Here is a 23,055-nt window from a genome sequence, read left to right as displayed (position 1 = left end):
GTTGTGGCCATACCAATGCCCACAACAAAGGGAACAATCACAGCCCTGGTGCTGCTGGACACATTATTCCTGATACAGGCTCTGGGTAAGCCCATTTGGCTGCAGAGTTGCCCATGTCTGGGCAGAATGGCTTCAGGAAGGGGTCACAGCAGGTACCATCCTCATCTGGACAACCTAAACAATGTCAACACTCGTTTTACACCACCAAATTCAATCTTTGTTATCATCACGCAGTGGACAAAATTTTGTAGGTTGATCAGTTTTTCTGTGGTACAACTGTAATTCTGTGAAAAATAGTTCTGAGGATGTAGAAGCTCGTTGCAGTTAGTAATGACAGCAAAAAATAATCTTCCCTGTAACATGAACAGGTTTCAGTGTATTGTGGCTTTATTCTTTGCAGTTCCTTGTCCCTCCTGGTTTGTACTATTAGACCTGCTCTTTTATCTTTCTATGAAGACCTATTTCACCTAATGGCCATATTTTCCTGTTAGCACTCCTGTGCTAACATCCCCTCTCTGAAACCTCCTCAGATGATTCATTTTGATTTGACGAATGAGTAAGTTATTCCTTCTTCGGCCTTTCACATTGATTTTCTGTGTTTTCATTAAGGTTAATACTTCTCAGATTAAATCAGCTCTATTATTCTGCTAGTTTGCTTCTGGCCTAGTAGCATTTCCATCAGATTTTAATCATTGCAGAATCTGTAACCGTCACAGCTCCCACAATAAAACTGGATTCAGGATTAAAAAAGCCTATAAATCCTACTGTCAAAAGGAACCAATTAAAAGCCAGTAAGAGATTGCATCTGCTGGGAATACTTGTAATTGATGAAAAAGGTTGCAATGAGGCTGATAAATACCTCTTCACAAGAGTCAGCTCTTGTGTTACCTTAAATTATGGATGAAGCTATAGATGAGCTATAATAGAAAATAAGAATCCAGAGTCTAAAAGTGATAATTAAAACAACAGTGACAACAAGCAAAGTAAAAAAGTTACTCGAATTACAACAACAAAAAAGGGATTTTTTCCTTTTTGTTGAGATAAAAACACCTGGGACGACAAGAATAGAACTAATCCACTACAGTTGTTTCTACACAAGCTTTTCAGACATAGGAATCTGAAATCCTGTTCCAGTCTCCCATGTACTCACAGGCACAGATAAATTTATAATTGTAATAGATTTATTTTGATACGTGAAAATCCACTATACTCTTTTTAAATTAGGTTACATCCATCTCAGTGCTTTCTACCACAATACTGTACAAATTCAAATGCTTGTATTATAATAAAGAAAAATTAAGACAACATCATAAAAATTAACAGTTCTATAAAACCAAGTGACTTGAGTACAGCAGGAGCTACATATATCTGACCTAGCTGATCTGTTTTAAACCTTACCCACATCTGGCTAAAGCAAGAAGTTACATAAGCCATCAAAAATTTAACATCAGATTAGTATGGTCACAAGGGCAGCAATGAAATGGCCATCTGGAGAAAGATCAGGGTTCACTTCAAATTCTCGATGAGTACAGCACTATTCAATTTTGCTGAAAGCTTCTCAAACAGTTTTTTTCATGTATTACTTTCCTGGTATATAGTACATAAGAGATGAAGTATTTACAGGCTCACATATATATTTTATATATAAATATATATTTAATCAGCAAATATCTCATCTCTCTTCTGACTTCAGTGATTCAGCCCCGTTCTGCAGAGTAGCCATAGAGCAGAGCACTTCAGGGGAATGTTCCTGAAAGGTTTCCTAGCAGCAGACACATTGCAAGTTCTGTAGCACATCCATGTTGTTAATCTAGGAAAACTCCTTCCCTAAAGCAGATTACAACAAGATTAGAGACTACAAGACACGGGAAGAGTTTTACCCTCTTCCCATTGTATTAGCAAAGCAAACCCCTGAAAACCTCCTTCATAGGACATGAGAGCTGAGCATTATTTGAGCAAGAAGGAAAAAAACCCCAAGTGTTTGGCAGGTGAAATTCCAGAAGACAAAGAATTGGAGGGCACTCAATTAATGCAGTCCATAACGTGAATCTGCAGTGTGTCCAAATCAGGTAGAATTTCTTCACATTTAGGACATGAATAAATGGAAATATTCCGCTGCTCTGGCCAATCTTGACTATTAGTTCCTGCAAGCAGAGAAGATAAATGATGAACTATTATATTACCCGATTTTGCTCTCTGCAGCTACCCAGCTGCCAGAGTAACCACAGGGAAGCTGTCTGCAGCCAAGCAAAGCTGGTTTAACCTGAACCTAACCCCAAGGGCTGGAGAAGGTGTCCACAGTACCTCTCTGGACAAGGTGAGGTGAGTGCTCCTGATCCGGCATCCTGGCTCCGTGGCGACTCTGCATCTCTGCCAGAGAGGTCCTGTGGGTAATAAACAAGTCAAGGGCTCTGAAAACAGACTCCTGTCAACTGGTCATGCATTCAGTTCACAACTGCTGCTCAGAAACAGGACCTAGAAATGCCACTGCTTTGTGAGATCATGCCAGAGGTCTGCTGAAATCAGGGTCATGCAGCTGACAGCAGAAGGATTTGGGCAGCCACACACCTAGGGATCTAGGGCACCCTTCTCTGGAAAACTCCAAGGGCTCTCAGCTGTTCAGGGAAAACTGCAAATTTGCTTTAAGTAGAAAAGCAAGTTATACCATAAAAAGCACTCGGTGTGCAGTTAATGTGAAATGCAACTTGATTCAACTACCACAGTACTCAGAACTGTGTACTCACCACTGCCTCCTGGAGAAGCAGCAGATATCCCTGGCACACATGCAGGAAGATTAGCTGCCAATTCACAGCTAAAACTGAGGCCAAAACCCAAACAAACTCACATGGATCAACAGAGAGAATTTTCCAAGCATGCATCATCCAAAATGAAAACTTACTAAGGCACCCAACTAAGAACTAACACACTTTACAGAGATTCTACCAGAAAATTGAGAAGTCAGCCAATTCATTTTTTTTCTCCTTTTAAGTTCAAATTAAGCAAGAAATGTCTGCAAAGTTATTTGCCTTTCTACTGAGATGCTCACAAAGACAATGTTGGTCAACACCAGTACACAGAGTAACAGGACAGTGCAAAGACAGTTCAGCCAAAGTCTGTTCTCACCGGCCAAGATCTTCGAAGTTTTGCTGCTCTTTTAGTAGGTATGCCAGCTGGAGAGCCAACTGCTCCTTCTCCTCATGGATCTTCTCTCTTGCTGCCCTCTCAGCATGGAAATCAGAACAATAAACCTCCATCTGATCAGAGAAATGAAATCAGGCTTAAAATGTGTAACTTTGACTGAACTGTATTTGTATATTACATGTCAAAATCACAAATCTGTATCATAATCTGCATCTACTCAAAACACTGCAAAGCCAAGACCCGCACTTCTCCCAAGGTGAAGGAGACATAACACTTTCTGGAGTCTGTAAAAGATACTCTGTCTTACTGGGACACAGGTATTGCCTCTGCTGTACCTGTGGCAGAAACAAGGCACAGACAAGCAGTGAGGAGGTGACTCGACTGATTACACTGACAAATCCGTGGCTCAGATAGTGGAACCAGGCCAAGATGCCAGTTCTGTGCCTTAAATGTGAGGCAAACCCTTTTCAGTCACTTAACACATGCTGGTTTGAGTAAAATCATTCCTAAAACATATGCAGCGATTCTCAAGCCAGTGGTTCTAAATACACATCTACTCCCAACTTCTGTTTGTTGTGCCAGACTCCAGCACACACAGTTCCTCCTACAGAGTCCTAGAATACAGTGGGCAAAGGCTCTGCAGGTATCTGCAAGACAAGCCAAGTAAGGGGTGTTATGCTTTGAAGTTAGAAAACCTATTCAGCATTGCAGAGTGAGCCATTAAATACCTCCTGCTTTCTGAATATTGGGTGGGGGAAGTAGCCAGTTGGTGTAGAAGAGCTGATACCTGAGCACGGAGCACAGACATAGTTTCAAGGTCCTCCTCTTGCTTAGCAATTATCTGCTTCATTTCATCTATCTGGAGCTGCTTTGCAGCAAGGGCTTGTTCTGCCAGCTCCACCTTTGCTGTCAGTTGTTCCACCACAGCTTTATCTACTCTGTCCAGCTGCAAAGTAGAATTGTGATTACAAGATGAACTCCAAATATGACCCTCCTCGAAGTGAAAGTTTGCTTCTTACTCCTCCTGTCCTTGGAAAAGGTTCCCATTTTGGTTCCTAAAGGAACTTGGACTAAAACAGCAGTGGTGACTGATATTTTACCTTAAAGATTAATTTTGAGCTTTCAAACTACATTGTATCAAATTAAAAGACAACCCCCTAGTGGACACCATAAGAGACGTTTTCCCAGTTTCTGAAATTACACAGAACAATGTGGCACTTCCATGGTGGTTCAGTTCCCAACAAGACCTCACTGTGGCAGGCATTCTATTTAAGAATACAAAAATGTTTAGAAATTTACCTTCCCAAATTTTTATAAATGATGCTGCAGAAACACTGATGTATCTATCACTTCTGTCTGAGGACTGGACTCTCTGCAGTGCTGCACTGCAAATTAGACCTTACCCAGAAAACACCATGGAAGTACTGATGTGTGGATAGTTTTCTGTAACTGACAACACAGGATCTGAGTTTATCAGAGCAGTTTCAATGTTGCAGTTACATGCTATGTTGCATGTAATTACATAGAAGGGATGACAGTTGTTTCCTGACCAAATCTGATTCTAAAGATGTTCTCCCATCCCTTCCCCCTCACCCCTAATTAATTATGATTTCTTCTTGTGATGAGTTTACCTCTTTGAGTTTCATTTCATCAATTTTTTTCTTTGCTTCAGTGAGTTCTGGAAGGAGTTTGCTATATGAATCCTGGAGGTTATTGTATCTTGCCCTGTTTATGACAAGAAAAGAGAGAAAAATTTGAAACAATTATTTGAAATCTAAATAATGTTTAGAACTTAAAAAAAGCCACTACCAGCTCCTTGCACAGCAGTGTGCATTTCTGGTGAGAAAAAGTCATGTCCCACGTCTCAACATCTCTCTTCCAGAGAGTTGTGTGCTGCTGTATCCATGGATTGAGTGCAAACCAATGTCCTTACTGATCATCTGCATTTCATATTGAAGAATCCATCACTCAGTTTTTTTATCTGAAGCTCACAAATTCTGGTTAATGTAACACCCCTCTAAGGAAGGCATCCAAATCTTGACTCAGACTTCAAGTGAAGGAGAATTTATCAGAATAACCAGACACAGACTCTGAAGACAATGAGCAGCTTCTGCAGCAGCTGAAGATGTGTCCTTCAGGAAGCTCAGCCTCTCTGAACAGTTTGGACTGACATTTTCACACTCCTTACATGGCCTGCACATGAAAGGGAGCAGGGAGCCAAAGCAAACAGCCTCTCTTTACCTCAGCCTGACCACACACTTGACTCCCTAGTGCAAACATATTGTAGGGATTGCAGACCTCTTCATTAATGTCACTTTCCCAGCACTGTCACCACCTGACTTGTCCCTGCCCTCCAGGATGTGTCCGCATGTACCCCTGCTAGTCAGTGGCACAGCTGTTGTCACTTCTCTGCTTCCTCCACTTGTATGTTACACCCGGCTCTATTCCACCTTGGACTTTATGATTAAAGGAAGATACAAGTCAGATTTGACAGCTCAAGTATTTCTAAGTGAGAGGTTCAGTAGAAGAAAGAATACAGACTTCATAATCTACAAACATAGCATAGTTTCAAAGGGTACAGGACACAAAAGTAGTATTTCAAATTCAATTCCCCTTGGGCTGGGTTGCTTTGGACTTTGCTTCTTCACTGACAATATCTTCCTGGAATATAAAACCAAGTGAATCAATTCATACTCACTTTTCTTCATGTGTCTTGGCTTGTTCCAGCTTGACCTCTGCCTGCATGCTCTCCACCTGAAGTTCCAGCTTCTTGATGGTGTATATTAGCTGCTCCTTCTCCTCCAATTCCGATGCAGCAGCCAAGCTTTTTCTTTCCAGTACCTGGCACCTGATGGAAAAGAAAGAAAGGTTAATCTCTTTTGTTCACCCTCTCCTGATGGATTTTTCCCACGAGGCATATAGCAAAAAGAGTATATGTATGGTTCACTTTAAAGGCCTATTTTGACGAAAAACATGGAAAGACAAAAATTAGTCTATAAACAACCATCAGAAAACAAAGTTATAGAAACCAACATTTATTTTCTTACTATTACAAATCTCAAAGAACTGGTATTTGACAGGAAATTAGGCAAAAAAAGTGAGGGTCTTGCAACCTCTTTTATAACCTATACAATTTTCTTCAAAAGCCCAGACAGCTCATGTGAAAAGGTTATAAGCAAGTCCCTTGGCTTTTTCCCCTAAAGCCAGAATAGGGATTGATTATGTGAAAGAGAAAACAGAAAAGATTTTTCTTTACATCATGAAGGGTTGCAACCCAAATCTTGTAATTCAAGGCACTGAGGTTCTATTTGCAGAACTAGGTTGGCAGCTCAGATTTTCTGACAATTGCTGTATTTCTGCACCTCAGCACTTACAAAGAAGGATCACTCTTTAACAGCACTTCTAAGAAACAGTTATTTAAGTTGATATTTGTAGAGCCAGTGAGTTTCCCAAGATGGGAGTTGTCATACAAGTATGTACTGGGTGTCATTACAGAACTTTTGCTCTTCTGAGCCTTACTTTTCTTGAAGTTTCTTCTGAATCAATTCTGCTTCTTTTAACTTCTCATGGGCTTCCTGAAGCTCTTTAAACAGAGCACAAACTTGCAGATTCAGGGCTTCTACTTCACTGCCAACCTTTTAGAGAAAAAAAAAAGGAAATTACATATGGACAATTCAAGATAGTAAAGTTACAGGCTAAGAAAGATAAGTAAGAAGTCTCACTCTAGAGAAAACTGCCTAAGTTAGTTTGCACAGTTACAGTCTACACTCAGAAAAAGGCCTCATCTACAAGGCTTCACAATTATTCCACACTGCACCCCCCCATTGTTCCACTAAAGATTTACATTTTACCACAGAGACAGGTAACATGAGCTCTGCTGACAGAGCCTCTGAAGAAACACAACAGTGTCATGGAAACAGCTGCCAGCACAAGCACAAGGGCTGACCCCAGTATCCACTTCAATGAGTACTGGGCCCAGGCTGCAACTCAGGCAAAGTGGAGATAAGAGCACTGGAAAACATTAATTAACTGAGACATCATCTGCTTTCCCTAGGAAGGGCATCTCTTGGCCTGACTGCAGCCTGGTCTTGTTTAACCAACCCAGCCCTGCCCTAAAATACTTCTCCTGACCTTCAGAAGGGCACAGGTCTCCAGCAGGTCCCATAGCATATTTCCAAGTCCCATGCAGCCCTTCAGAAACTCACACACCTCACATAAAAAAACCTCTTAGTTGCCTGCATTATGCAGTTGCACTGAACCAGCATGGACCTCCAAGGCTATGGGGTTGCACTCTCACCTCACACAGAAGCTTACAGCTGCAGGCACAGAAGTTGAAGCATCTGACTGGATCTGAATCCCAACCCCAGCACACTTTCAAATCTTAATTGAGAACATCAGGACTAAATTTCTGCCTAGAACTGTCTCTCAATCCAAAATAGTTATGCCCCACCATTGTAATCCCACTAGAAACATGAACAAACCTAAAGCAGGTGCCACATGAGCTCCATATTTAAAGTGTGTTTTATAGTATGCTGTCACTGGATTCTGATCCAAAAGCTGACCTAGGCAGCAGCAAGGAAATTCACACACTCTAGATGATTTCTGGAGGCAGAAATTATTGCATTTCTCTCTGTTTACTGGGCATGGCCAGGGCAATGTGGTATAACTGCAGTTATGCCAAGCCTCCTGAATACTTGGCCTCCAATCCCACCCCTTTGCAGTGGCTGGTGTAATTTGGAACCACCTCTAAGATACATCAAAGTTCACTTCCATTACCTGTGCAGGACAATTGCTCTTTGCTCCCTGAGTGCAAGCGGTAATCTAGACCCTGAGGTTGGTGACCTCAACAAGTCAGCTGTATGTTGTTATATCTTTATTGAGGACAGGAACTTACAGCTTCTAAACTCTCTTCTTCCTGTTCAGTTTGTGTCCCGCTCTCCAGGCAGTTTCTGATCTCCTTCTCCAGCTTTGACAGTCTGGAAAAGAGAAGGGGCCAATAATGATGGATTTGGCTTAGGCTTCAGGTGAGATTGTGACTATACAAGGATTTCATGCAAGTAATGACTTTCTTTGTAACATCACAGCCCCAAAAAAAACCACCAAACCACAAGGCAGAATGGAAAGCACGGACATACAGGAAGGCCTGCACAATCATGGGGGTTCTTGAAGAACACAGGACACTGTGTACATTTAATTAAAATGGATATGTAAGTCTGCAGGTGTGATGAAGGTCATGACATTTAGTCCAAAGGGATTGATCTTTGATACAATCCAAAACTGCAAACTCTTTGGAAACAGATCATTCTGTTCACTGAATCGAGTTATTAATATTGTTTCTGTTTTCCTGTGGTATTTTCAGGGACTGAGGTTTCTAAGAATGGTTTGGTTATGGCTCATTACCTCTTCTAGGAAGACCACTTAGAAGCAATTACTGTGACACCAACCTTTCAGAGTAGATAATGTCTTACTCTGAAGTGGGGATCTGGAACTGCTTGGGGAATTAGCCACTCCTGAACAGTCGTGCTGATTTACACCCACAGAACTGAGCTGAGACAGACCCTCACGCAGGTCTCACTGTGAAAACTTTCTTAGGAAAGTTTGGAATTAAACTTATTTTAGACATTTCTAAGGAGTTTTTTCAAGCTCACACACTGCTAAATGTAGCCTGCCAGTATCATGAAGAGGACTATAATCCTGTTTTAGACATAGTGATTTGGTTAAGGCTGCACACAGAGATGATTCATACAAAGCCAAATGACTATGCAGGAGTGAATGGAGAGAACAGCCTCAACTAGTCATCCTATCTTTCTGAGTAACCCAGGGATAGTTCAAACCCAAGAGGAAAGGGGTCATTTGCCTTGATCTGTGGCACTTCAGGAAATCAAAATAAAATCCCTTGAAAGAAAATTTGTGGTTTATCTGTATACAGACAACCACAAAATGTTATTACAAATGAGTGCTCAGGAAGTTCCCCAAATCACACTGATATTTCAGCATGTTGCTGATCATTCAGAGACTTGCTAACTGCAGCAGTCCTGAAAGAAAACAGCTCCAAATGTTACAGTGCACCTACTTCATACCTCTCTCTGTGATCCTGCAGCTCCTTCTCAAGTTTTTCCCTCTTCTGAGTTTCATTCCTAAGGCAGCAGAGCAGCTGGCTCACAGTTAGCTCCTCAGACTCCAAATTCTTCGATTCATCTGTAGATTTGCTCCTGCTTCAAACCAAACCAGATGTAAATAACAACAGCTACCCCTTTAACAGCACACTCTCTTAACCCTAATGCTGGAATCCAGTCTGAGAGGCCACCAATTGACACAGTGCTGGAAACCAGTGCTCTGAGCAAAGGGTTCATTCCCAATTGCCGAGAGCCAAGACCAGTAGCCACAGCCCCTGTGAGTGCAAATGAAGGGCACAGGCAGTCCCCTTTCAGCTGAGGGAACAATTCAGCACTTAAGCAAGGGAAGCTAAAGCAGTCATGACAATGCAAAACCCAGTGCACTTATTCTGACCTATTTTGCAGCCCTTTCTGCAAATTGCCGCTGTCCATTCCTACAAACGACTTTTTCTCGCAATGAAGTGCGGAACATTTCTTATCTCTGCCTCATTCCTTAATGGAAAAGAAAGCATACCCCACTAAAAATGGTCATCAGAAATCACCTTCTTGTTCAGAAAAAAATCTATTTAACACTCTACTCTCCTCACATTCTATAGCTCTTTTCAACATCATATTTTGCCACTGTAAATGAACCAGAACAAATACAAAGCTCCAAAATATAGGATAAGTGATGAAATACTGTGTTCCATTATATCAATTTTTATGGCCATCTAGGCAGAAAAATCAAAATCCCCAAACTGTATGGATGACAGGCAACTTAGACTGTATATTTCAGAGTCCCAGCTGTAAAACACCACGTGTTAAAATTTCTGCTTTTGTATTTCAGAAAAGAAAGCAAAGCAGAGTCTTCTGTGTGCTTCTGAGAGCTAGAAACCTCTGGTGAACAAAATTCAATACCCAGAAGACAGTGTTCAGTCAGGATATTTTAAGTAAATAACTTTTATCAGGGGATTTTTAGTGCAGTTCTACCCTTACAGAAATAAATCCATCCTGAGTGGATCACATTTCATTGGACCTGTTAACAGCACCCGTCTAAAGTTTCAGCGCTGGACAAAGACACGTGGTGACACTGGAAATATTTTAAGAGGTACGTATGTCCCCTGTTCTTGTAGACATGGCCCAGATTCTCCTCCAAAGGTAAGCAAGTTCCACGGGGAATGTCTTCTCACAAGCCACAGCCAAGCTTAATACTTGCAGCTCGCTCTGTGGTCAGCAACTCTTTCAGTTTTGTCCACAACTGTAACCCCCTTTTTCTCTTTCTTCCTTCAAGTTCTTATCTGCATGCTGAGGGACAAGTTTCTATGATATCACACTGAAGCACTGTTCTCCCTTGCAGTGACATAGGAGTGACAATGTGGAGCACAGCTTTCTGGCTTGCTATGAAGTGAAAGGAAGCTATGCTTCCTTAGCATTTTCATAGCAAGGAAGCTATGCTTCCTTAGCATTTTCTGTATCCTTCCCTTTCAAAAGCAAAGGCATAAAGTAAATAAGAGTTCAGCCAAAACCATCTAGCTGCTAAACTGGGCAGTATCCAAAATGGAAAGCTGAACAGTATCAGATGTCTATGTGCACGAGGAGTGAAGTTCAGCCAGGGGCAAGAAAGTCCCTTGTGTCCTGGAGCTGATGGAAAGATCAAATTTTGAGAAGTAACCTGAACAGAATGCTGCTATCTTAAACCCAATAACCTGAAAAGACTGTATTGCACTGTGTGTCTACCCCATCATGGATACACTTCATACCAACCACACTCCAGCAGGGTCAGATCTGAAAGACTATAAGACCTCTGACTCTTGCCAACATCAGTACAATTGGGTAGAGGACAGATCCTCTATTAGATGGTCTCCAATGATTAGGAGGGAAGAAGACCCTGCAGCCTCTATCTTTGTCTTTTCTCTTTGGCCTCCCTTAAAAGCCTGAAGAGTTGGCAAGTCAGACTGTCCATAAATGCCTGGCCAACTTGCCAGAATATGCACTCCCTCTTGTCTGCTAGTAAAAATTGGAAGGAAAAATGTCAGAAAGCTGAGGGTCCTACTGCATGCTAGGAGATAGAGCTATTGCAATGGAGGGGTGCAAAGCCAAAGAAAAAAGAGGATTTTCTAGTGCATTCCTCATAGAAAGAAATTCCCTTACATTGAAAACAAAACCCAAGGCAGAAGTCTGAATCACACATATCACACAAGAACCTACGTACACATAGACAGCAACATCACTGGGCATTTCACCACTATTCTCTTGATGTTCCTTGGCAGTTCTATTTATTTCCTCTTCCTAGGAGAGAAGAAAAACCACTATTAGCTTGGTATTTTATCTAAGCAGGATAGCAGGACTTTACTTATTTGAGTTAAGGAATGAAGAAAAACAAGAAGAATTGCTATCATGGCAATACAGATAAATAAAAAAAACTTCCACAGATATTCTTCATGTTTGGGAATTCTTAATTTAAATACTTCACATGCCTTTCCCTGTATGTCTTCCAGCTTAATTAGAGAATAGGAACAACAATGAGATGTGCCCTTCTTCATTCATCAGCAACTTCCACAGCCACTCCTCCCCTTGAAGATGACTGGGCGCCACACAGCAAGTCAATGACACTGCAGGTGACTTTCAATATAAGCCTAGAGATCACTCTCCAGCCTCCTAAAAGAACCATTCTTCTTTCCCACTACAAACCCCATTCCTTGACAAACTCCCCACTCCTACAAACCCCACTTTGTAGCCCAAAGGAGAATCCTTCTAGCAAACAAAAAGGAGAATGCACCCCTACGTTTTCTCGGACAACTCCCAACAAATTTTATTTACATTTTTAAAATTTCTTGTGGCACATCTACTTTCCAGAGGGAGGATATGGGGAATAGAGGAGTAGCAGAGGCCTGCATTTTCACATTTCAGTTTGTGAACATCTTCCAGATACAAGAACAATAAAAAATTACATTTTTTTGCCTCTAGAGAATACTCTCTAGAGTTTTGCACTTAAGTTTTGTTTGCCTGCATCTCTATTTATCTGTCAGCGGGAAGCAAGCCCCATTTTCCAAAGAAAATGCCCCATTTATCATTTATGCATAGGTGTTGCACCTTAACAAAAGATAGTATTGATGTTCTCAGAAATTTCAACTAAGACATGACTTAACATTTTTAACTAGTGCAACAGAGGCTATCCATGAAATTAATTTGCTTAGAGCTTTAAAGTGGAAAGACAAAAACTAATCCTAAGTCCTCTACCACTACCTTTACACTATCTTGTAAGACACAAGTGCTCTATGGCAGATAATGTAGGAGACCAAAGAATGACAGAATTATTTAGCCTGGCACCTGGTTGCAGGTTACTGTGCTCCTGTTGTTCCCTTTACTTACATTTATCCCAATCTCCACAAAGGAATCCTCTGCTGAGATGTTCAGCTTGACCTGCAGCTCTGAAATGATGGCGAGCAGATCTGCCTTCTCAGCCTGGAGCCGCTGCACCTGGGACTTCAGCTGCCTCACTTCCTTCTCGGGAGCCATGCAGCCCTCCTGGGATAAGCACACCCTGCATTAGCCAACCAAAAGGGAACAGCAGGCAAGGAGCACACAGCTGGAACGTAACAGTGTCCTACATCCCTTCTTTTCTGTTCAGGCTTGCCTGAAAGCCCCACAGTACAGACCCCTAAAGTATCTTCTGGTTCACTGAACAGCAAGAAGTCTAAACTGTGAAAGCAAGTAAATCAAACACTGGGCATCCCACTGCTGGAAAATATGGGATTGGTTCTCTGAATGTACACATAATTAGGATGTAAATTTTTGCCTGAATCTATGCCTTTTGCTACCACACAGAGTATCAGCCAACCTCCAGAATTATTTCATTTTTTTACCCATATCCCTATTCCTCTTTTCCCAAATCTAAGATTCAAGGGAGAAAAGACCAGTGGGCAGACAACTTTCCCACAGACCCCATTCTTAGCCTTTTCCCACCTCCTAGCTTCTTTGTACCCCATTTCCATGCATAAATCTTCCCAATTCTTTGACCTTCATACAAAGTCCTAGATTCCTTCCACAAAGTATCTGTTCCTCAGAGATTCTCCCCAAACTTCCTTATTTCCAGTCACGATCATCTCCTTTGCCTTCTGCCTTTTCCCTTTCTCTTTTGAGGGTTACTCAAAACCCTCTCTTAACCCCCTACATAATCAGCAAGACTCATTTTTTCCTGTCCTTTAAATGCTGCTCCCCTCTATGAAACTTATCCCTGTGAGTTTGTTCCTTCCTCATTTTGTAATCTGAGCTTCCACTTCCTGATAATGCCTTTAGTACACCACATACCATCAATGCAAATTCTGAACAATTCCTGAAGTCTGAATTACATTCTAAGATATGATTATGCCAAATCTCCAAATTATCTCTGTGTTGACAGTGTCTCCCATCCCACAATATCACTCTGCCCCTCTGACCTGCTGCTGCCTCTGATTTTGTGCTTATACTGTAAGAAGATGCATTTAGAGTCAGTTCCAGGGAATGAGAGAGATTTTAGATTTCTCAAGCAGGCTGGAAAACTCTGGCAACAGCATACTTCAGGCATTCAAAGTACAAGAAGCTCTACAACAGATAAAAAGATTATAAATCCTCTGCTGCCCCTTAAAAATATTCCAGATTTATGAAATTCTGAACAATTTATGAAATCCTGAATTTTCTTGATAATCCTGAAACACAGCTTTCAGTCTGTAAAGACTGTGTAAGCAATTACACAATCACACTATTTAAACATGACTTTTTCCCCCCCATGCATCTTCTGCCCTTATTGGCCTATTTCGATTTACATGCTGAAACATTTCTTACAGAGCTCCATCTGAAACATTTCTTACAGAGTTCCATCAAACAGTCAGGAGGAAGGGAGAGTCTGCTAGTGACTCTGTTGAGAAAAAGGTTCATACACCCATTTTTCATCAGACAACAGAGAATCCACACGGGTCTTGGAGGTACCAGACACCAGAACGCATCAGTTTGGCTCTGCATGAACTTCTTAATTAACTTTTCACATGACCCTTTGGGACACAAAGCAGGTTTTGTTTTGGTCAGCTTTGCCCACAGATGCCTTCAGTACCACCTGCAAAATGTTGCCTGGCTACTGTGCAACCACCTGCAACATTAGAAATGATGTGTAACAGAGCCAAAGGAAGGACACAGAGAGAAAGCTCAGTCAGACTCGAATGGAGCAGCAGAAGCTCCATTCTAATGGAGATCTAATTCTAACAGATCTAATCTGACCTCAGTAAAAGAGCTTTCAGAAAATAAGAGTGATATAATAAAAATAGATGGTACATAATTTTTTTTTTTGCTTGTTTACATGTCAACTTCTCCCTGGAAACATGCTCCTGGAAACACAATACAAAAAGCAATTAAATGATCATGAGAGACAGATAATCTAACAAGTAAAGGGAAGGACAAAGTAAAGAGATAAAAGAATAAATGAAAATTAGCAAGAAATGCTAATTCTTATTTATTATGTAATAAAGATTAATTATTATTGTTTACTAAATGCTAACAAAAAAAGTAAATTATCTCAGGTGTGCCATAATTTTCTGTTACTACACTCTGAAAAGTCTTACTTTTTAAACACTAAGTCAGGTGAAGGCCTTTCTAAGAGCTAAGAGCTCTTTCTAAGAGCTAAGGATAAAAATGGAGATATTAACAAATCTCCAAACCATCCCAGTGTGATGAATCCTAGAATCATAGAAGGGACTGAATGCTCTAGACTTTCAATTCAAAAGCATGTCAATCTAACCAATCCCTTATTTACCATTTCAGCTCCTTCTTCTCTTTCCTTTAAGCTCTGAAGTTGCTGCTGTAGCTGTTCATTTTCAATGCACTTGGCCTGCAAGCACTGCTTTGCCTCCTTAAACTTTAACTCATAAAATTCTCGTTCTTCTTTCTGCTTCTCTCTCCAGGTGGAAAGTTCCTCATATCGGTCCTTCATAGCTTGGTTGTGCAACTTCATGGCCTCTAAAGGGTAGCCAGGGAAGACATTGAATCACATCAATACTCTGTCCATGAAACAGCAGATTTCCACTACACTGAGCTCAGCATTCTTCAGCATCAAGTGGGCTGGCAATAATTGGGTATGAAATATGAGCCCCTGTCTGGCGTACCTTAAATACCAAAACTAAACTTATCGTAGTCCATTAGCACTATAATAAACAGCTTTAAATCCACTGCTGGGATCACATGCCCACACTCACTGACTTCTTGACTTTTTCCTAAACCAAGAAGCCTGAAGGATTGTTCACAAGAGATACTTGGTATCTTGCTGTGTGTGGTATTTACATGATCAGCCCAAATGAAACTGCTGAACTGAGCTTCTGAAACTACTGAGACTTGGCAGGGAAAACATCCTAGACTGGTGAATTACTGCTTGGAAACAGATGCTATCAAATCAAATGTCTCAAATATGCCCAACAACGCTCTCCCCCAACATTTGGTTAAGATTCAATTGCAAGCATTGAAAAAATATAACAAACAACTTACAGCCGAGTCAGTTCTCTGTAAGTGACAAAGTCAGTACGTAACAGTATCAGTCTTACTATTGCAAAATAATTACAAGATTTTTAGGCAGAGTCAATGAAATTATATCATTATTATTATATTATTATTATTAATATATGTTATTATTTTAGTCAATGAAATTATTATATTATTATTTTATTCTTTTTTCAAAGCAAACAACTCAAAGCTGGTTACTTAAAAATCCTTTATACTTGTACTTCCCAGTAACTTCCATTACATCCTGATGTCATATGATAAACTGCCCAGGAATCCTTCAGGTTATGGAAAAAATATAGTCTGGAGAATGATTCTGCAAGTTATGGATTACAGCAGCTGTAAATATGTCCCAAAACATTACCTTATATAAGACCTTTTAGAAAAATACCAGACGTACTTCTACAAACAACTTTCCTGCTAGATTCCCGTGAGACAGAAAAGTTGGACCACGTCCAAAAATGATTCAGGAAGAATTTAAACACCAGTGTAAAATCACAATACAGGAGACATGTGACTTCATGCTCTGCTGTCAAATAAACAGTGAGATACCTATGTCTTTTACACAGAAAATTCTCAGATCCCCCAAGTTTTGCTCTAATCATTTAAAGAAGAAAATAACTGACACCTAAATTCCAGATCCAGAAGTAAATGTATCTCACACGAAGGACTCAAATCATTAGGAATTTTCAGGGAAGGCTACTGGTTTCTCTCAGATGTACCCTGCCATAGCCACCACTCTTTTTTGAAGTATGGAAGGTACACTACCCACCCCTCCTAATGCAGTTTAGCAAAATGTTTGTAATGGATCAAACAGTTCTACAATACAAACCAAAAAAATCCTTTAGAAGTTGATGAGCAAATAGCACATCATAGGAAGAGACTTTTCATGTCACCCTCTAAAATGCACAGTGCTTATATATAAAACTCAAGAGCAAGTATGTCACCCTTACATTGGGCTGCTCTCCCCCAAATCTACCACGCCAATGCAATTTGATGTGTGCTACCAAATATCCTGTTGATGTGTATTAACAAACTGGCATTGTCACTCGCAGAGTTGTTTATATAGCAAATGCTACCCAGCAAGGGCAAACAAGCACAGAATTCATACTCATAGCACAAAACAAACCCTACAGAAGAGACTCGGGGCTCTTGCATTTTAAGACCAGCTCACATGCGCATTCACCTTTTAACTCATTGTTCTCAGTGATTAGTTCTTTCATCTGTTGCACCATCTCTTCTGGCGTGTAGGTGTTAAGGGCTGGGGCTGCCATGCTGTCCACTCCATTTTCCATTTTACTCTTGGAATGCTCTCCATTTTCAGCAGGACGGCCCTTCGACTTGCTGGACATCTCTGAAGCAGCTGTTACAAGGTTTGCCAAGAGCAAACTTTCAATTTCTTGCCCAATTATAAAGAAAGCATAATCATACACTCATTTTATTAACACATGCCAGCCACACGCCTTGTCACAGCACACAGGCACCTTCAATCCCTCTAACCCCTCTACACCACAGTGTCCGTGAGTGTACGTAAATCCCCCATGGACCTAAAACACACGATCCCCAAGACGTGTTTCGGGCTAACCAACCCTTCCTCAGGAGCCCATTTCTCTGGGGATGAAACGAGACTCCCGCCTCGCCCGCTCCCTTCCCTTCCCATCCCTGACAGCACTCGGGCCCCGCCGCCCGCCCGGCCCTGTCGGCGCCGCCGTTCACGCCTGGAGCCCGTTTCCGCTGATTTTTAACTTTCATTTTCGCTTTCCTGTCCCCTCTTCCCTTTCTCCTGCATAGCCCACCGCGGTGCTGGGGAGGCTGCGGCGCCTGCACCCGCCGCTGCCCAGGCACGGCCGCTCCGTCCCTGGGCCAGACCGGCCCCCGGGAGCCGCAAGACGGCGTTTCGCCGCCTTGCCCTTCCTCCCCGCAGGCCCACCCCGGATCCGCCGAGTCACCGGGCGAGCCCGGCCATGGCGACCGCCACCCCCCGCTCTGGGCTGGCCTCAGGGACCTCGTCCCCACTCACCCCTCACGGCGCGCCCATGGCGGCAGCGGCCCCGCTCAGCTGACGGACGGACTGCCCGCCCTACCCTGCCGTCCCCGCCCTCGCCTCCGCCTCCGCGGGGACTTCCCAGCCCCGCGCCTCCCGCCTCCCGGGCACGCAGCTTCGCTTCCTTCTGGCTTTCCCGGCTGCCGCCCTGAGGGCCGCCGGCCCAGCGCGGCGGGAGCGGATTCCCCCGTGGAGCAGGAAGGTGGCGTGGGGAGCACTGCTCCTCCGGGAGGAAAATCCTGCGGGCCGATGAGGTTGGAAAAGACCTCTGAGATCTTCGATTCCAGTTTATGATTGAGCACTGCCTTGTCAACCAGGCAATGGCACTGACTGCCACTTCCAGACTTTCCTTTACGGTCACCTCAGGGACAGTGACTCCAACAACTCTCTGGTCGGCCCATTTCAACGTCGAATCACCATTTATGTGAAGAAATCCTCCCAATGTCCAGCCTAAACCTCCCCTGGAACAGCTTGAGGCCATGGCCTCTCATCCTGTCGCTGATTTCATGGTGGCAGAGCCCGACCCCCCCTCTGGCTACAACTTCCTGTCCGGGATTTGTGGAGAGCAATAAGGTCACCCGTGAGCCTCCTTTTCTCCAGCTTAAACAAACCCAGCTCCCTCAGCTGCTCCTCTCAAGACTCATGCTCCAAACCCTTCCCCAGCTCCATTGCCCCTCTCTGAACCCCCTCCAGCACCTCTGTCCCTGCTGAATTGAGGGACCCAGAGCTGAGATCTCGAGGTGTGGCCTCACCCCTGCCCAGTACAAGGGGCATTGCTGTGTGTTTTATTTCTGTTTGTATATTCCCGGTTCTGTATGTGATTTCCCAGTTATGTATGCTTTCTCCCTATAGTTCACAGAATCACAGAATTTCTAGGTTGGAAGAGACCTTTAAAGGTCATCGAGTCCAACCCATGTTCTAACACCTCAACTAGATCATGGCACCAAGTGCCACATCCAGTCTTTTTTTAAGCACATCCAGGGATGGTGACTCCACCACCTCCCTGGGCAGATGATTCTAGTATTTGACCACTCTTTCTGTGAAAAACTTCCTCCTTAATTCTAGCCTGTATCTCCCTTGGCACAGCTTGAGACTGTGTCCTCTTGTTCTGTCTGTTGTTGCCCGGAGAAAGAGACCGACCCCAGCTCACCACAGCCGCCCTTCAGGAAGCTGAAGAGAGTGATAAGGTCACCTCTGAGTCACCTTTTCTCCAGGCTAAACAACCCCAGCTCCCTCAGTTGTTCTTCATACGGCTAGTGTTCCAAGCCCCTCACCAGCCTCGTTGCTCTCCTTTGGAAACACTCAAGCATCTCAACGTCCCTCCTAAACTGAGGAGCCCAAAACTGGGCACAATACTCAAGGTGTGGCCTCACCAGTGCTGAGTACAGGGGAAGAATGACCTCCCTGCTCCTGCTGGCCACACTATTCCTGCTACCGGCCAGGATGCCATTGGCCTTCTTGGCCACCTTGGTTCTGGCCAAGCTCCCTTTTCCTGCCAGAAGCTCTGTTACCCCCCCCCCCCCCAGTTTCCCCAACTTGGTATTCCCCATTTTTTGCTGTGTCATTCTTCATACGTCTTGTGTTCCAAGCCCCTCACCAGCCTCGTTGCTCTCCTTTGGACACGCTCAAACATCTCAACATCCCTCCTAAACTGAGGGGCCCAGAACTGGGCACAATACTCAAGGTGTGGCCTCACCAGTGCCGAGTACAGGGGAAGAATGACCTCCCTGCTCCTGCTGGCCACACTATTCCTGATACTGGCCAGGATGCCATTGGCCTTCTTGGCCACCTTGGTTCTGCCCAAGCTCCCTTTTCCCACCAGAAGCTCTGTTACGCCCCCCCCCCCCCCCCCCCCCCCCAGTTTCCCCAACTTGGTATTCCCCGTTTCTTGCTGTGTCATTCCCCTAACCCCTCCCCAGCCCCCTGTCCGTCACTCGGCAGCCTCTCCCTCCCTTCCAGAAGGTTCCGTAAAGGTTGTCGAGTGATTGGTTCAGGGGCTGGAGTCCCTCCCCTTCCAGATACCCATTGGTTTGTACCCCTTGCCCATCTTACTCTGGCCACACCCCTCTGATGTCTCATTGGTCGACTTGCTACCACGCCCCTTCCTGTTCTACCCTTTATAAACCCCTGTAACCGCTCTTTCCCTTGCTTCATCCGGCTGGTTCCCCTCGGTTTCTGGTGTCATGCTGTTGGGAGTTAATAAGCCTGGTTTGCACCCCTGGATGGAGTTCTTCTTTTCTCTGCCTCGTCTCCACTGCTTCTCGGCTGCCAACTCCAGGTAGGTGCCCCTCGGATCCTGCTGTGGTTCTGAGGAGTGCCCCCCTTGCTGCGGCGCCCTGTGTTGGAGGTATCCTCTGGCGATCTGACTCCCCCGGAGGTAAGTCGTGAGAGCACACAGCGCAGGGTGGAATGGCCTTTTCTCTTGGCATGAGGGAAAAGGCAGGATCAAGAGGTGACTGTGAGGTGAACAAAAGGGAATGTTATTGCACAGGACATTTTAATGATTTTTGCCCCAGGATTAAATCAATGAGGAAGGGGTTTGCCGTGCTGTGGGGATATAGTCCATTAATGGCTGTCAAACAATGTGGTTGGAAGCCTTTAAATGGCAGATTCCAGGGATGGCATTAGCTGGGGTCATTCACCCTGCACAGCCCCAGTGCTTTGTGACTGTGTTAAGAAGGATGGGGGCCTTGGAGTACCTCAACTGCCTGTTCTCAAGTAATGAAGTTAACCACAACATTTTCATTCCTTCCTTTACAATGTGAAAAATTGTAGCTAAAATGTCAGTTTCTGATGTGGAAAATACCAGTTTTTCATTAAATATCCCTCATGGCTCAAAAATAAGCTCTTTTGATTTGAAAATGCTGCTTTGCCATGTCCTAGGAGTTGTGAACTGCCTATTGTTTAATAAAATTGTGTTTTTCCATGGGTTGGTCTCCCCAGCTGCTCTCCAAGTGCCACAGCCAGGGGTTTGCCGGGATGAGGGAGAGAAGTAAGGTGCCCATTGGGTGTTTGAATGGTGGACACTGACAGGGAGGAGTTTTTTCACAGGTTCAGCATTTAAATGGGGTGCAGCCTACAAATCTCCCAAGAAATAAAGCCAGCAAACATTTGGGACCCCCTACATGGTGCAAAGAAGAGGTCTGATAGCAGATTTATGCAAGCTGAGTCCATAATCCATGTGTTTTTTGCTTACACTGCTGATGAGCAGAATCTGTCTCCTTAATGGTAGAATGAGATCTTCTGTGTGGGAAGGAATATGATTTTGGGATTGCTGTCATCTCCCATCACTGCATCTGTGGCTGGATATTAGACAGGAGTGTATGGGAGTTAGAGGGGCAATAAAGAAACCTTCTGAGAGACTGAGGAACACAATTACTAGCAGCTCATGATGGGTTTTCATTTGAGCTCTAAGCTGAGTTCTTGCAGACAGCAAGACCTTACTGCATGTGTAGCAAAGAAAATTGAATTTTACTTGTCAGAGGAGTTTATTTAAACATTTGCTGCTTTTTTTTTTTTTTTTTCCCCACTCCTGATAGCTGTTCTCTCAGTAATCCCAGGTCTGGTTTTAGTACCCAGAATTAATTTTTGGGGGAGCAGTTTATCTTTTCAGTGTGTGCTTCACTGCAAGTAAGATTTATGTATCTCACCATGCTTTGAAGAGATCCAAATGCAAGAATTGTCCTTGCTTGCAGTTCTAAAATGGAGGTGGGTTGCCTGGAAGCAGAAGTCATAGGTCTGATTCTAATTGCAATGAAACAGTTTGCTTTTTAAAAGCCAAAGAAAAATTGAGTCCTTGTAGATACAAAAAGGAGATAAATAACCAAAGAGGCTTTGTGAAAAATAAAAAATGAGACAATTTATTTACATGAAAGAAAAAATGGCTTCTGTCTAAGCAAGATTAAAGTGCTTGCACAAAACTCCTATTGCACACCAGCCTTTTGGGAATACAAGAGATAAAGCAATTGTTTGGACCCACCTATTTTATTCAGATTTTTTTCACTAGTTTCTCATGCGATTAATCCTTTTGTCCATTGTGCAGGTTACAGAAATGAAATGTGTGGGCTCTGTGTAGGAAGGAGATCTGTTCCGGCTCTCCTAGTGAATGGTCAGAACTGCTGGGCTGAGTTAGGAGTAGCCCATTTCTCTATGCCGTACAGCACAGATAATAAATACTTGGAGGTAAGAGTTATAAAAGTGTCCAGCTTTTCCCAAACCACTCCATAACATTTGTTTGCAAAAAAGACATTGTTCAGCTCTGGGTCTGAGGGCTCAGATGCAATGAAGTTACTTAAGAAATTTCCTTGTGACATCTGAGCCATGGCAACAGTCTTTGTGTACACCCTGACTCCCTAGCAAATGTGGGATAATTCAGTTTAGCTTAGTCTGAAATGATGGATTGTGCTGAGTTATCACATCAGTCTGGGCTAACATCTTAGGCATTGTTTTTGCAGTTATCTGGGAGCTGAGTCCTGAGAATCAGCCAAGCCTTGAACTTTGGGAAGCTTTGTTACAAAGATCAGCTCTTTATGAATATCTCTATATATATACACTCAGGGCTTACAATTTATCCATTTCTGTCTGTCGTGGATCATGTGGAACTCATGTGCCTCTGAATCTCTTCTGCTGGCTTTACTTTTTCTGTCTTTCAAGTCTCAGCATTGCCTTCTTGACTGTTGCTGCAGTAGCTGCTGGAAAGTCCTGATTTTGGCCAGGGTCCCATGGATAAAGTACAGACATAGCCCAAAGACCGACTTCTCTCTCGGGACACAAGGAATAGGCACTATCCTGCTCTGGACCATGTCCTCTGAGCAGCTCAGGTGCCTAAAGAGGCTTTGTTTTATTCTGCCACAGAGCTAGCTGCATGTCTGTGGAAGAACTACTAACCTTGATTAATACCTGGGCCTCTTGCCAGCATAAATGCTGGAGTGTTTGCTGTGACTTCAGATTTGCTGATTAAGCTTAATTTCCAGCTGACAGGTAATTTGAAAACACCATAAAGATATGTTCTTTGCAGGCTTTGAGCAGATTAAGTGGGGGAGAGGGGTTGTTACAAAGCACATCCAACTTCTGCAGTCAGCAGTACTCTGTGATGAATGTCACCATAACCTAGAAGTAAGATGATGAAATGCGTTCATTTCTTCCAACAAGTAAGTGCTACCATGGCCTGGAGAGGGCTCAGAGCCAGCTGGTAAAATTTATATTAAGCAGAGTCAGGCCTTAGATTATAATCTACAGTAAAACAGCTACAAA

General features: G+C 43.2%; 1 protein-coding gene across 4 annotated transcripts; it reads right to left on the bottom strand.

Moving 5' to 3' along the window:
* Nucleotides 1-1,159: 1,159 nt before the first annotated feature.
* OPTN (optineurin) lies at nucleotides 1,160-17,898 on the bottom strand. 4 transcript variants are annotated; one of them, XM_038154953.1, is made up of 14 exons: nucleotides 17,779-17,898; nucleotides 16,945-17,121; nucleotides 15,022-15,224; nucleotides 12,609-12,764; nucleotides 11,449-11,525; nucleotides 9,222-9,356; nucleotides 8,036-8,117; nucleotides 6,661-6,776; nucleotides 5,840-5,989; nucleotides 4,773-4,866; nucleotides 3,929-4,087; nucleotides 3,124-3,254; nucleotides 2,305-2,384; nucleotides 1,160-2,144 (listed from the first exon to the last, which is right to left on the bottom strand). In XM_038154953.1, the coding sequence occupies exons 2-14, from the start codon at nucleotides 17,108-17,110 to the stop codon at nucleotides 2,023-2,025; spliced, it is 1,671 nt and encodes a 556-aa protein (XP_038010881.1). In that variant the 5' UTR covers nucleotides 17,111-17,121; nucleotides 17,779-17,898; the 3' UTR covers nucleotides 1,160-2,022. The 4 variants fall into 4 exon arrangements, with proteins under 4 accessions (XP_038010881.1, XP_038010884.1, XP_038010882.1 ...); XM_038154956.1 differs by having other exon boundaries at nucleotides 9,222-9,353; XM_038154954.1 differs by having other exon boundaries at nucleotides 16,945-17,157; nucleotides 17,779-17,835.
* Between the last annotated feature and the right edge of the window lie 5,157 nt (nucleotides 17,899-23,055).

Source organism: Motacilla alba, chromosome 1A (assembly GCF_015832195.1).
Source record: "Motacilla alba alba isolate MOTALB_02 chromosome 1A, Motacilla_alba_V1.0_pri, whole genome shotgun sequence".
In the NCBI taxonomy this organism is placed as follows: Eukaryota; Metazoa; Chordata; class Aves; order Passeriformes; family Motacillidae; genus Motacilla; species Motacilla alba.
Note: the sequence above shows the minus strand (reverse complement) of the source record. Positions and strands in the feature narration are given on the sequence as shown.

Excerpts from the sequence above, each read along its gene's own strand:
- OPTN (XM_038154953.1), bottom strand. The coding sequence starts at position 17,110 with ATGTCCAGCAAGTCGAAGGGCCGTCCTGCTGAAAATGGAGAGCATTCC. Across the intron at positions 6,777-8,035 it reads AAGAAGAGAGTTTAGAAGCT|GTTGGCAGTGAAGTAGAAGC; the intron begins GTAAGTTCCTGT and ends TTTCTCTAAAAG. Across the intron at positions 5,990-6,660 it reads CAGAAGAAACTTCAAGAAAA|GTGCCAGGTACTGGAAAGAA; the intron begins GTAAGGCTCAGA and ends CTTTTCCATCAG.